The sequence below is a fragment of the Neolamprologus brichardi genome, chromosome 8, assembly GCF_056152115.1.
Source record: "Neolamprologus brichardi isolate AB-2024 chromosome 8, ASM5615211v1, whole genome shotgun sequence".
Classification (NCBI taxonomy): Eukaryota; Metazoa; Chordata; class Actinopteri; order Cichliformes; family Cichlidae; genus Neolamprologus; species Neolamprologus brichardi.
In genome coordinates, this window is record NC_142111.1 from 21,780,167 (window position 1) to 21,794,048 (window position 13,882).

Below are 13,882 nucleotides of genomic sequence, written 5' to 3' on the forward strand. Positions count from 1 at the left end.
CATGGCAGATATGTCATTCTAGATTAAAATGTTAAAACTGAAACTCAGTAAAAGCGTCAGTTTGGTTTATAATGTGACAGTGAACCCAGCTCAGTATTTTATTCTTGGACTCTGCTAGAATAGTTTTGCATGACTCTTACGCTGGCTCTCTGTGGAGTCTCTCCCTTTAAGCATTCTCTCTTTGATTGGCTGCCAATTGTTAGCAGGGGATTTTAACAACAGGTGGGCGGGGCTTTATTCACATACACGCCCCTCTTTATGGCATCATGCAGAGCCAAGAGTAGAAAAAACTGACTGAAACGTTTCTTGAAACTTTGGCTATGTTTAATATGAGTATAGATGACAGTTAGAGTGTATGTATGACAGAAAATAAGGAATCACATAACAGATCCCCTTCAAGCATATTTTTAAAGCAACAATTCATGTGCTGTTTGTTAAATAACATAAAAACTAACACCACATTTTAGTATTGCATGGTGTGCGTCTGTGTGTGTGACTTAGAAGTTCCTTGTTTGAGTTAAATGAGCTGCACACAGAGGTACACTACTTCTAATGTGGGGAAAAAGGCAAGACACACTGGAGGTTCCTGTGTTGGTGTCCTGGCTGTCACATTTATATATCATTACAAATAAAACCCCAATAAAACATTTAATCTGACATCCTATGGAATCGACTAGTTTTTACACTTTAATTCAAAAACATTCACTTTCTGTAAATGAATTTACCAAATTTGCGACTCTACATGCCAAAGCTGTTTTTGTTCTTATTTTATTGTTTCAACTTCAGTCATAGCCAGCACAGAAACCTCTGTACATTTTTGTTTTTTCTTCTTTGTTCACCTCTCTTTCTCCCTTTTACTCACACTTACTTTGTCAGTGTTTTGAAGATCACAGCATGGGACCTCGACTAAAGCTCCTCTCTCGTCATCAGTACAGCTGATAAACCAACATTTGTTTTTCTTCTTATTCCATTTCTTTTCTTTACCCTTTACTTGCCCTCTCTGGTTATCTCTTTTTCTCTTCCCTTTGTTTTACCTCTTATCTTTGCACACTCCGTTTCCCTTCTTCTCTCTCTCCTCTACGTCTCTCCCCCTCTTTTTCCGGCTCTTCCTACCTTTTTACTTTCCGTCAGGTTCCTGGTCAGCTTCATGGTTGACGCCAGGGGTGGTTCCATGAGAGGAAGCCGTCACAACGGCATGAGAATCATCATCCCGCCCAGAAAGTGCACAGCACCCACCCGGATCACGTGTCGACTGGTGAAGAGGCACAAATTGGCGTCGCCTCCCCCGATGGTGGAAGGAGAAGGCCTGGCCAGCAGACTTGTTGAGGTCGGTCCCGCAGGAGCGCAGTTCCTTGGGTAAGATCTTCCTTTTAAACATCGCTGAGATTGTTTTTGCTGTTGCTTAACGGCTTATTTTTGTGCACCTTTGTTCTGTATCTTGACATTTCCTTCCTTCTGCTTCTTGCCATTGCCATTTCCAGCCACCTGCGTTTATATTGGAAAGTGTGAATGTGTGTATGTGCATGTTAAGGGGAAATATTAGCAGTACAAGTCTTATTGTTGTTGTCTGCTCACCCTCAAGTAAGCAGTGTTTCCCCTTTGGCAAAGTAAAGGCAACATTAGTAATGACTGCAACATGTTTAAGAGTAAATATTGTAATGTAAATATGTAGGCATAATTTGGTTTTAATGTATAGCTGTATTGCATGTGAGGAGTTTTTTTTTTTAATTCAGCAGTTACAGTTTTAGTATGATTTAAAAAAAATGACTGCCTCTTTGATAAAGACGGCTAACAGCTGTGTATCTTGGTCCAAACTGCAAGACAACTCAAATATTCTGAAAGAATACTGCTGAATATGATGGGATTTCAATAGAGCATATATAGAGATATTTGTTTAGGATGATGCCAAACGCACAAATAGGATCACAAATTGAAGTTCATAAAATGAGACACAAAGCACAGAACATGGCTCTCCCCGAACTGTATTACCACCTTAACATCAAGGAATATGATTGAGAGCGCTTTAGGCGAGTGTATAGCTGTGCAATTTTGGGTTGTTCCACATAATCAGCATGGGAAAAACTGAAAATTATTATTATTTCTTAATTGCTCCAAAACGGTGGTCTTATGCTGGTTTAAAGTCAACACGTAGCGTTAAGCCATGCAGCATTAAAAGATGATTAACTCGATAGAAGCGCTTCTCAAAATCCCACGGAAGAGATGGAAGTGATAAGTTCAAAACTAAATGTTTGGAAGTTCAACAAAGAATTGAATCCATTTGATTTATGGCAGTCGAAGCTTTGTTTGCATGATGTGTTTTCCAGTTGTTATAACCGCCACAAAATGGCACCAAAGTGCAGGGAAATAACAGCTGTGCGTCTGGGTCCCAACTGAGTTGGTTTTCCATAAACCTGATGTTCTACACAAGTTAATTAGACAGATGTAAAATGAAAACGGGTATTACATTGATTAAAGTCTGGGGGGCCTTGTGGTTAGTCCACAGAATCAGTGACAAACACACAATTATACCACTGGACTTATGATTTTTCTAGCAGAATTGTTTGCCAAATCAGTCCTCTACAGCCCGGTTCAAGTGTAAAAGGTGCAACCTCTTCTTGCAATTTGTATTATCTCAGAAACTTCATCAATAATTTAAAAAAGAGTAAACTTAGCAACTGTTTTTAAACACTTTTAAACCACTTGAGGATATATATAAACGAATCCTTATGGTGCACATGGCAGTGCTGAGTCAATAATAGCTTGGTCACACTAGTGTTAAAACCTGCGGTTGCCTGGTGATGATTTTCTTTTTCGGCCTGACTCGCTCTGACTGCAGTCACTCTCAGACATATTGGTGAAGATTTGCAAATAATTGCGATATAATTTAGAAATGCTGACAGATTGTCAACAAGTTGCAGTCGATCTGAGTCAGCCTTCTGCAGCTTGTCTGTTTGCAGCAGGGGACTGAACTCAGCTGGTTGCCAACTGGTTGTATTCTGGTTATGTTTTATACAAATGTGAAAATTGGGGGCACTTGTTTTTTATTTTGCAGTTAATTTATAATTCTGCAACAACTGTGTAACTATTTGTGGAGACATTTCAGGATTTTTGTTGTAGATCTCTGAATGTAAGCATTCGATGTGAATTTCTATGTATGTAGACAGCAACGGATTTGCAACGAAAGGCAACAGATTTGAAATTTCCTTTGGTTTTTCACAGTTGATTATTGCGTTATCCTAAACAGAATGTGCAGTGATTGCCAGCTTGACCTCATTCGATTGCAAACCGATGGCAGGCTGGCTACACTTTATTGCCATTTTATTGCTGTCTTGATGCACAAATGTGGCTTTGAAGACAGTAACTAACCAGGTCCATGTCTTTGAAGCAACAATCTCGAAGGCAACAAGTTCATTTCGCACTCTCACAGTAATTTTGGTTGTGCTGCGGTCTGCAACAACTTGTGTAATATGGTTTAAGAGGCTGAAATGTTTAATTTCCATGTATTATAAAACGGAAAGTAGCAGCATTTGTTCCCATTGAGAAGCTGTCGCCAGGAATTTGTTGCTATTTTTGCTTGAAAAATTTCTAATTATTGCCCCATCTGCTACTCATATTACTGCATAACTCATGAGATATGGTTAAAGTAAAGAAATCTGTGATGTACAGGCAACAAATATTGCCTCTCTCGCTTGTTGCCATTACTGATGCCACTAATTGTACCTGAACCAATAAATAAGATGTTGTTACTGATAAAAGAGCTTATTACTGATACGGAAATAGAAGTCGGTGGTGTGTGTGTGTGTTTTTACTGACTTTGCGAGTGTGTGTTTTGTGTGTATGTGTGTTTCATTATTTTGCGGACACAGTAAACTACATCTCCCCAGAAAGCTGCCAGCCCTTAATGAAGGCGAGAGCCTGGTTAGTCCCGTGCTACAGCTGGGACCCAGAGGAACTAGATTTGTTGGGTAGGAACCAAACATAGCACCCCTTTCCCTCCCCCCTGCTCCCCTTTCTCCTGTATTTCCCACCTCCCCAAAGGAAACAACATGACCGAGGCTGATTCATGCTGATGGTTTATTTTACCCATCTCTGTTGACTTTGATTTGATAGGTTACAGCATCAGTATGGGTGCCATGTAGTTTTGGGAAGAAATAATCGATATAGTTGGAAGATGGGTCAACCAGCAGCTGATTTGTAATAGCCTCAATGACTTAACAGGCAGAAATTAGTTTTTGCATACAAATTCTTCCTAAAACTACACAGTTTAACTGTGAACTCCATTACAGTTAATTTTCCGCCACTTTCATTTATATATCATTGTATTTTTTTTTTAATTTCAGAAGCTCTCAGTGGGCCTCTGACGTCACTGAATGTAAAGGCATGAGCCTTTTTTCCCTGAAGCCAAGCATCATTCTGCTTCTCATGACTACTGTTATCAGTTTTATGTCATCTCACGATACTTTTATATAATTAATGTCAAAAGCTCTTGGTAGAAAGTGTTATACTGATGACATTTTTATGTGAGCAGGGTTAAGATCCTAAAGCTGTGCTTCAACATTCAATTTTGACTCTGTATGTCCAACAGTACATTTGAATTAAGCTCAATGAACAAATGAAGCCAAATGAAGACCCAACCAGACTTTCAGGATTAGTTAAAGGGCCTGATCAAAGTATTACTTCAACCATGGGGGAACTAAATCCAGTTTAATGCACAGTTGTGTGCTATACGTGTTTTATGTCTTCAAAAATTAATCAGGTGTCTTATCTAATCCAAGTGTGACATTTGAAGCTTTATATGCAAGTAAAAAAGGACAAATTTGGGCTGCCGAAACAAAAAACAGTGAGCTCGGCAGCATAAAAAGGCCTGAACATCCAGAGAAGACAAGTTTTGTGGATGATCACAGAATACTTTCTATGGTAAAGAAAAAACCCTTTTCAACATCCACTGAGGTAGGCAGATATAGAAGGTAATCTACCATAAAAAGAAAGACTTTACCAAAGAAAATACACCAGAAAGTGCAAATTATTCATCAGCCCTAAAAAGGGAAGTGAAGAATGGTCATAATGAAAAGCATACAAACATAGTGAACCTAGTGCTGTATTGCATGGTTGCAGAGACAGTATCCAATAGCAGTGGATTAATAGTATCCACTTGTATCAAGTCAATTTTTCTATGTAGAAAAACTCTTTCTTCCGATGACCACGATAGCCAGCAGTAACCTTGCATGTTTTGTCTTTTATGGCACAAGAAACAAAGCATGCAAAGTTTCCCTAGAAGTGCCAACAGCTTTGAACCCGGGACTTTCTTGCTGTGACACCATCATACTCCTAGTTTTTATTAGTGTTTCTTGTTTATTTTTTTTGGTGCTTTTATCAGAACAGAATTATAGAGCTTTATGAACGTAAAATTGAAGCCACGCACAGTAGTTAAAGCACATGATTTCACCTTTACAAGTTTCTTTTTCTCAAAATTGAAGCAGTCCTGTTAGTTTTCTGGGACAGGTGACTTATCGTACCTACAGTGCACTGAGGTGCGACTGCAATAATTGCTCCTCGTGTCTTTCAACTAGCTCAGTTTGTCTCTAATGCTGGCTCAAATTTGTGAAAGTGAATTCTTTCTTCTTTGATTGAGAAAACAGGACATTCAAAAAAAAAAAATTTTTTTATTTCATTTTTAATGTATATACTTACTCAGACAGCTTCACTTTAAACTTACTCTTCAGTTCTACTGCCTACTCTGAGAGTAGTGCATATCCATCTGTCTCTCTTGTGTTGCTATCATGCCTTGTTTAAGTAAGGGCTGTGCAGCTTTCTCCTCCCTCCCCTCATTACATCATGACATCATCTGTCTCGTCAAGTCGTGCAAATTCACTCTGAACGTCCCATCGACCCTGCAGCATGGCCGCCGCAGTGATTATGACGCTTCACTCTCATCAGCAGAACCACATTTCATTCACACCTGTATTTTATTAAGATCAGTGTCTCCACTCTTTGTACTTTGTGTAAACTTGGTAATACTTTTCATTTGAATACCATGAATACCGTAGTATCTTCTTAAAGAGTTGTCATTTGAAAACTCGGTTATCATTTGTCTTTCAGGTTTAGATTTAAATTAATCTAGCACAGACTTCCCTCACCATTCTTATAAGAGAGGACTACACTGTCTGCTCTCCCAGCTGCTACAATAAAGGCCCTCATTTCCTCAGGGCTTGTGTCATTTGATTCATGAATGACTTTGAGCATAAAAAAGAACTTTGCCTAAGTAGGTTCTAAGAATCACATTTGTAACATAAGCATCTGAAATCAGTGATTATAATCAGCAATCTAAATGAATGTGCAATTTCCCCACAAACAGGTGTTGGTTAAGGAATGGAAAAGCAGACTGAAGCCAGGCGTCTTGTGTTATTTTATGGATCAAATTGTGAATTGACAAAAAAACAAACATGAAAGAGTTTGGATAGAAGCAGAGATGTATAAAGTTCAGAACACTTAACTGCAATAGTCCTACATGATTTTTAAGAAACCCCTTTACATCAAGTTGGAGAAAATTTGCTCATCAGCCTTACATTTCAAGTTACTACTGAAATGTGTGGTTTTTGTGCTTACTTTAGATTTTTACTATGACTTAACTATCAGTCCATTTTAGAAAAGAGGCCCCAGCTCCTAAAGACAAATGGTAGAGTGGGATCTTTCGTTTTGGCTTACATACTTACTTGTCATGCCAATCAGTCAAAGTCAAACAATGATATTTCCTCGACATATACCTCACCAGGCCTGTGATAGTGGAGATCCCTCACTTTGGCTCGATGCGGGGCCAGGAGAGAGAGCTGATCCTGCTGCGCAGTGAGAACGGAGAAACCTGGAAGGAGCATCTGTACGACTGCAAGACCGACGACCTCAATCAGCTCCTCAATGGCATGGACGAAGGTGAAAAAAGAGTTCTAACTTTGTTTCGCTATGCTAGCATCTGCAGCACTAAACACCTAAACCACAAGTACTTCAGTTTCTGTTTTAGAGCAAGCTGTGGTAAAAGTTAGCGCATTAATGAGCAAACACTGAAATAAACTGAAGCAACACCCTGATGATAACTGGCTCGAGCTGATTGGAGCGCGTGTAAAATATGTATGACAAACATGTTGATTTCTGTGCTGAATAATGAGATACTTGGCTTAATTTGGAGGAAACCCAAAAATAATTCACATGGAGTAGATAACCTGATTAAATTGCATAGAAATCAGATAAAACATCAAACGAGCTTGATCACAGACTACTACTAATACAGCGAACATACATTGGCAAATATTTCAAGATTTTAAGATCATTCTGGGATTTAATCGGAAAAATGCCTGTAAGTGTTTGTAAGTCTGTAAGTGCACATTTTTGTGATTACAGAATGTGATACTGACAGACCACGCTTGTGTTTGTAGTCAGTGAAATAACTAAAGATTTTAAAGTCGTTTTTCCCCTTTTTTTTCCCCCCATTTCATTTATTTGATTTCTTTTTTCCCCTGTAGAACTGGACAGTCCCAACGAGCTAGAGAGGAAGAGAATCTGCCGCATTATCACCAAGGATTTCCCGCAATACTTTGCAGTAGTGTCTCGTATCAGACAAGAGACGCACCAGATGGGACCAGAGGGCGGGACTCTGTGCAGTCGCAGCGTCCCATTGGTTCAGGCTTCCTTTCCAGAGGGAGCACTAACCAAGAAAATCAAGGTTGGATTGCAGGTGAGTTTGAGAGATGTAAACATTTGCTGTTTCAGTTTAACTGCAAGAGTTTATGATGTATAGACAAAATCACGCATATATGTACAGTAAGGCTACAAAAATAAAACAACAAACTCCTCCTTCCCTGTTGGCTCCGCTATCCCAGGCTCAGCCGGTACCTGATGAGGCCGTGAAGAAAATCCTTGGTAATCGAGCAACCTTCAGCCCCATTGTTACTGTGGAGCCAAGAAGAAGGAAGTTCCATAAACCAATCACCATGACAATCCCAGTCCCGCCCCTCTCAGGGGAGGGGCTTACAAATGGCTACAAAGGAGACTATACTCCCTCCCTGCGCCTTCTCTGTAGCATCACAGGTATATGTGTTTTTTTAGATGCCAAGAGAAGAAATATTTGAAAGTAACAACATTTGGGCCAGTCAGCATTTCTCCTGAAATAATGTTTCTTTATTGTTAATAAGAGTTATTACACAAAATTGTGTCTTTGTTGTTTGAATTAGATATTTCCATTTAGAAACATGGTAGAACAGGACATTGCTTCATTACTTTACATTCTTGTCGATTAAAATTAGTGTAATAATTCTGGTCTGTGACCTGTTTTAAGTAAGTAAGGCCCGTTCCTTCCTTACTTACTACTTTTAACATGAAAATGCTACACAGTGCTTAAACTTGGTGACAACCACCCTTTTAAATTCTGACCTAACTAGCAAAGCCACTAACTGTAACTCTGAAATATCTCAGCCATGAACAACCCGTGGTAGATGTTTAGTTGGTGGCTGCTAGAGCAAACAAGACTCTCCGAGCGCCCGCGTCCATGTACACAGTGATTTACTTTTATTAAATGTTTGTGCAAACCCTTTTATGCCAGCCTGCTTTCTTAACAAGTACCAGATGGGATATCTGTCAAAGTTAAAGCTCAGTGATTTTCAGTTGTGCAAAGTGTTATTCGATTTAAAGCCCAAGAGAAACATGCGACAGAGGTGTAAGAGTTGCATTTAAATGTGACCACTTTTTGTCTTTAAAGCAACAACAGTTCTTGTAGAAGGTGGATGTTAATGTGTCTGGTTATATTCTTGGAGTTAGTATGTTGTTGTAGAGTTACTTAATCAAACAAAATGAGTAATTTACCTGCTTTGTATATCTAATATTTGGGCCTTGTTCAGTAATATAAGTGCAATGTAAAACTCACAGTGAGAATGAACATTTCTTTTGAAATCAACATCATATTTCACATTTTTCTAACAAAAAGTGAATGAATAGCATTTAGGTAATTATCCAGTACTTTAATAACATTTGCATCTTACATGTCTTAAAGCATGTCAAGTTGAAAGTGGAATAGACATAAAGAAGAGCCTGGTTTTTCCTAAACTTTATCTGGATAATTATCTGCCAGGTGGTACATCACCAGCACAGTGGGAAGACATCACAGGCACAACTCCTCTCACCTTTGTTAATGACTGCGTCTCCTTCACCACTAATGTTTCTGCCAGGTGAGATCAATTTTTCAAGTCATACGTTTATATTTATGCATATATTAATCTCTGTCTTAAACACTGATCACTTTACTTGCTTCTTGTGCAGGTTCTGGTTAGCAGACTGCCACCAGGTACCAGAGACGGTGGGCCTGGCCACGCAGCTCTACAGGGAGCTGATCTGTGTGCCCTACATGGCCAAGTTTGTGGTGTTTGCTAAGATGAATGACCCAGTGGAGTCCAGCCTGAGGTGCTTCTGTATGACAGATGACAAGGTGGATAAAACCCTGGAGCAGCAGGAGAACTTTGAGGAGGTGGCCAGAAGCAAAGACATTGAGGTATGAGGGTTAAGTGCAGTTTATTTAAGTATTTTTCTCAACATTAAATACAACTGATGTTACTTTTACTTTCATTATTCCCCAAGTCCCATCAAGTATAACTCGTAGTACACTTTAATCTATTATGGAATATTTTGTTATCTGTAAATTTATACTTTTTGGAACGTGTCAATGATTATGATGAAAGCATTATAATTATTCTACGAGGTTATTATAATCTGGATCTACACACATGTCTAGAGCATTAGGGAAATTAGAAAGAAAATGGGAAATGCTGCTGAGGGTGGTGATAAGGACAACATAATCGAATAAAACAAAATGAATAAAGTTAAGAAATGAAGGGATTTAATAGTTTGATCAACTGGAAGAAAATAAGATTTAATTTTGCACTCCTTAGTTAACTAAAAATAAATGTAGATTTATTGCTGCATTAGGTTTTTGAAACGTCTGACAGCGTGCAGTCAGTTTCAGTGCTTAACACTTTATCACAGAAACATTTCTTTATCTCTATTCTTGTAAATTTGTTTTCTATTTTTATGTTAACTATGAATGCTGTTTGTTTTATTCAGGTTCTGGAGGGCCGGCCTATATATGTGGATTGTTACGGGAACTTGGCTCCCCTGACCAAAGCTGGTCAGCAGTTAGTTCTTAACTTCTACGCCTTCAAGGAGAACCGTCTGCCTTTCTGCGTCAAGGTACCTTAACATGTGCTCCAGCACCACCAGCACCTTTTGGCTAGGCTAGAATACAATGTTGGCTTAGTGCAGTCCAAATACAGGGTAAAAGCTGCAGTAATGGTTAAGTTAGTTCTATTGTTGTTTACTGCCTTTACTGCTCTTATTCAGATTCAAAACCCAGTTCCTATTCTCTGGCTAAAGTCGTTAAATGAATCATTCTTCTTGTGTCATTTTGCACATCATTTATGTTAAAACTACACTTCTGTGTTAATTATTTTACCACATCACTGTAACAAAAATGAACAGTACTAAAGCAGAAAAGTGTGACTATTTTTTACGTTACATTCTATTTCTTAGCATCTTTCCTCCATCTGATGTAACATGGTTTCAATCGGTGGTGTAGATGAAGGAGGTGGACAGGTGAACAAAGGTGATGCGACCATGATAAGGTGGAGATAAAGGTCACATAAATGAAAGAGTTGAAAGCAGAATGACAGATGAGCACTGAGATTTAAAGGGCACAAACAGAGGCTGATTGGCTCATAAATAGCAGATGTAAAATTAAAAATTGAGAAACAAAATTGTTGGAAAGTTGAAGCGAAGCCCAAACACCCAGGAATAGTGAATACAAATCTTTTTTTTTTTACTGAATTTATGAATAAGCTTTCATGAGTTTGGTTAGAATTTCTTGAGTGTTGGCATATCCATTAGACTTCCAGGGGTCAATCCTGGAAGGCTACTGATGAACCTTTGGTCAGGTGGAAGTATATTGAAATGCAAAGATGCAAATCGAGGAAAATTCACATGAATTTGCACCAGTTGACACAAAAAGAGATTCCCCCACAGATCATGGACCATCCCGATCCCCATTTCTACTCCTCCTCCCATTGGATGTGAACATTTTGTGTATTTAATTATGTGTTTTTGTGAAAATAAAATGATAAGATTCCTTTATAAGGTGTTCTAGGTGCATACAAGGTAAAAATGGGCAATTTTGGCCTGTTTGTAGATAGTTTCTAGGCATAAAGGCAAATAAAGTATATACCACTAATACCCTAGTGCTGATTAAAAAAAATGTATATATATTTATATTAAAGTAAATCTGCAGTAACCACCACATTGTAAAAGAAAGGAGTTCAAAAAGAAACATTTTCTCACTGTAGGTCAGAGATCCCAGTCAAGAGCCGTGTGGTCGTCTGACTTTCCTGAAAGAATGTAAGATCATGAAAGGCCTTCCACAAACTGCCGTGTGCAACCTGAACATCACGCTTCCCGCAGTGAAAAAGGTAAGGTAGCATACAGCCACCATTCTCTGTTGTCACATCCATAACCATATTCATGGTTAGGGTAGTTTCAGCCCCGGATAGATGAAAGACAGAAAGACTTTGGCCAAATTGCCGCCACTGTGTCTTTTATCTGTTTAAAGCTTCTCTCTGTGTATATCGGTTACATCTACAGTGGATTCTTGTCATTGGCTGTTTCATTTTGTTCCTACTCGCCTTTTGATTTTGGCTGAGGGCTTGTGTGCAATGGTTTTTAGTTATCAGGCTGGCTTTTCGTGGCTTCATTTTGCTGCTGAATGTTGGCGCTTTATGCTCTTTTTTTTTTGTTTGGTCTGTTTTTATTTTTTTGGTTTTTGCTTTTTCCTTTGCTTAAGTGGCTCTCTTCTGAGTTGGAGCTTCTGTCAATCACTCCTTTTTCACCCCCTGTTTCTTTTCCCCCTGCTTTCCATTATGTTACTCCCCCTGTTCCTGCAATGCATCTTGGGAACCAGGAAACGGAGTCAGATGCCGAGGATGAGGTAAACCACACCCTCCCCACCCTGTGCTGTCCTCTGCGCTAGACCTATAGTGGCCCTGCTCTGCTCTTCATAGCCTTATTTTTTTCCGCTTCTATAAGGGCATTACAAGCTTCTTCAAAGCAACTTTTAGCTGCTCAGTTTTGCATGATATATGGTAGAAATGAAAAACTACTTGTCTTGTGTCCACTCCTTATCCCTTGCGTTCTATAGTATGTGATACAAATGGCTCTAGAGTTTACTTGTTCTTAAGATTTAGCATGTATTAACACTAGCTCCAAACTCATTATTTTCATTTTTAAGTACATGCAGTAGATAGTTTGTAGGCTTAGCTTGACAAACTCAAGCTAAAAGACTAGCTTGGCATAAGTAACATTTAATCTAAATAGTATTAGCACTTCCTAAATAGAAGATTAAAACCTCTTGAATACTCTTAAAGGAGTTGTTGTTGGTGTCATATATGGGCTTTGTATTTAATGTCAGTGCAGACTGAAGGGTTTGCTTTAATTTGACATTGCAAGGTCCAGTTGTTGCTCATTTGGCAGCAATAGTCAATGTAGGGTGACCTAGAACTGATAGGTTTTTGTGTTGTTTGCTATTGTTGCAGACTGAAAAGCCAGATCGACAACGTCATACCTTTGCATCCCTAGCCTTACGTAAGCGCTACAGCTATCTGGCCGAGCCTGCACTGAGTGAGTTTGACATCTTCACTAACAAACCCTGTAATGAATTTAATTATGCCAAGTTTCGTGGATAAGTTAGTTAATTAACAGCTTTAATTAACCTGTAAAATCGATATGTAGATCGGTGTGACTTATTTAATGTGCAAATGCATTATTTCTCATCCTACATGACACGCACTGTCCACATGCTTGTTTACAAAGTGGTATATATTTTTGCATGGGTCAGTAAGTGGTTTTGAGTTTCTGTGCCATGCTTGCCCACATTGTGAGTTGTTGTTCTTCTGGGTTGATTTCCACTGCTGTGTTATACAAGTCAAATTTTTTTCTTTGACTTACCAGCACCATGGTAATAGGCATTTTGGATGGAGGTCAAAGTAAAAAATTTTCTGTATTTCATTTGTCCCCTCTGAGTTTAAAGCTCTTTTTGGCTTTGTGATGAAGAAGCAGTTTTGTGTGGGACAAAAATGCATGTCAGAGGTCTTGAGTTTGGCTTTCTTTCAGGTGTTTATTTTAAGTTTTACCACAGTCTTTGCTTGTCACCAATTTGATGCTGCATGACAAAATGGGCCAAAACTTTAGTCTTGGAAAACACATTTTGTCATATTTGTTTTAAGAGAAAATGAAAATGGAACCTTCAACAGCCATTGGCTCTGTTGGATCACAGTTTCTAAATTGTCTGAGGAATCTGTCATCATGTACTTTTTGGACCAAACAGATAAAAGGCACTTAAAAAAGCGGATTGAAATTAGAGCCAGTACCCAAATGTTGATATTAGAGTTTCTAAAGTCCAAAGAGAGAAGTTGTTTTTGTGCTTATCCTGGTGCATTTGTCTTGCCATTTTTTCTGTTGTCAGTTGTTGGTCTACGCCATTGTCTTTGGAAATTTACTTTGCTGCTGTGTGCGCTCTCTTCTGTTTGTTTCTTCTGTTGTTTTTGCTGTTTTTTGATTCATCTGCCAAACAGAAATCACACAGGAACACAACTGTTTTTTTTTACGCCATCTTTAGTCTGTAATTAAATTTCTTACCTCATGTAACTGTTATTGTTCCTTATTTAATACTAGGACTGTTTTACTGACCAACTCTTCCTCCTCTGATCTCCTCTTCTTTCACATTTTTTTCTCCTTTACCTTCCCCAACATGATTTTCTGTTTATCTTTACTGTTCTGCATTTTTGTTGTTATTTTTTTGCCA

General features: G+C 38.6%; 1 protein-coding gene across 29 annotated transcripts in view; it reads left to right on the forward strand.

The window, feature by feature from the left end:
* The window catches only part of LOC102779841 (ankyrin-3-like), a 184,301-nt gene that overhangs the window by 144,648 nt on the left and 25,771 nt on the right, over positions 1-13,882 (forward strand). For 27 of the 29 annotated variants that reach the window (XM_087844839.1, XM_087844856.1, XM_087844841.1 and 24 more), the window contains 10 exons: positions 1,132-1,356; positions 6,773-6,927; positions 7,515-7,726; positions 7,872-8,079; positions 9,116-9,212; positions 9,304-9,532; positions 10,102-10,227; positions 11,373-11,495; positions 11,984-12,010; positions 12,615-12,699. In XM_087844839.1, the coding sequence (XP_087700965.1) occupies positions 1,132-1,356; positions 6,773-6,927; positions 7,515-7,726; positions 7,872-8,079; positions 9,116-9,212; positions 9,304-9,532; positions 10,102-10,227; positions 11,373-11,495; positions 11,984-12,010; positions 12,615-12,699 (1,487 nt within the window). Of the gene's footprint in view, positions 1-1,131; positions 1,357-3,866; positions 3,966-6,772; positions 6,928-7,514; positions 7,727-7,871; positions 8,080-9,115; positions 9,213-9,303; positions 9,533-10,101; positions 10,228-11,372; positions 11,496-11,983; positions 12,011-12,614; positions 12,700-13,882 lie in introns of all 29 variants that reach the window. The other 2 variants (XM_087844858.1, XM_087844843.1) reach the window with 2 other exon arrangements.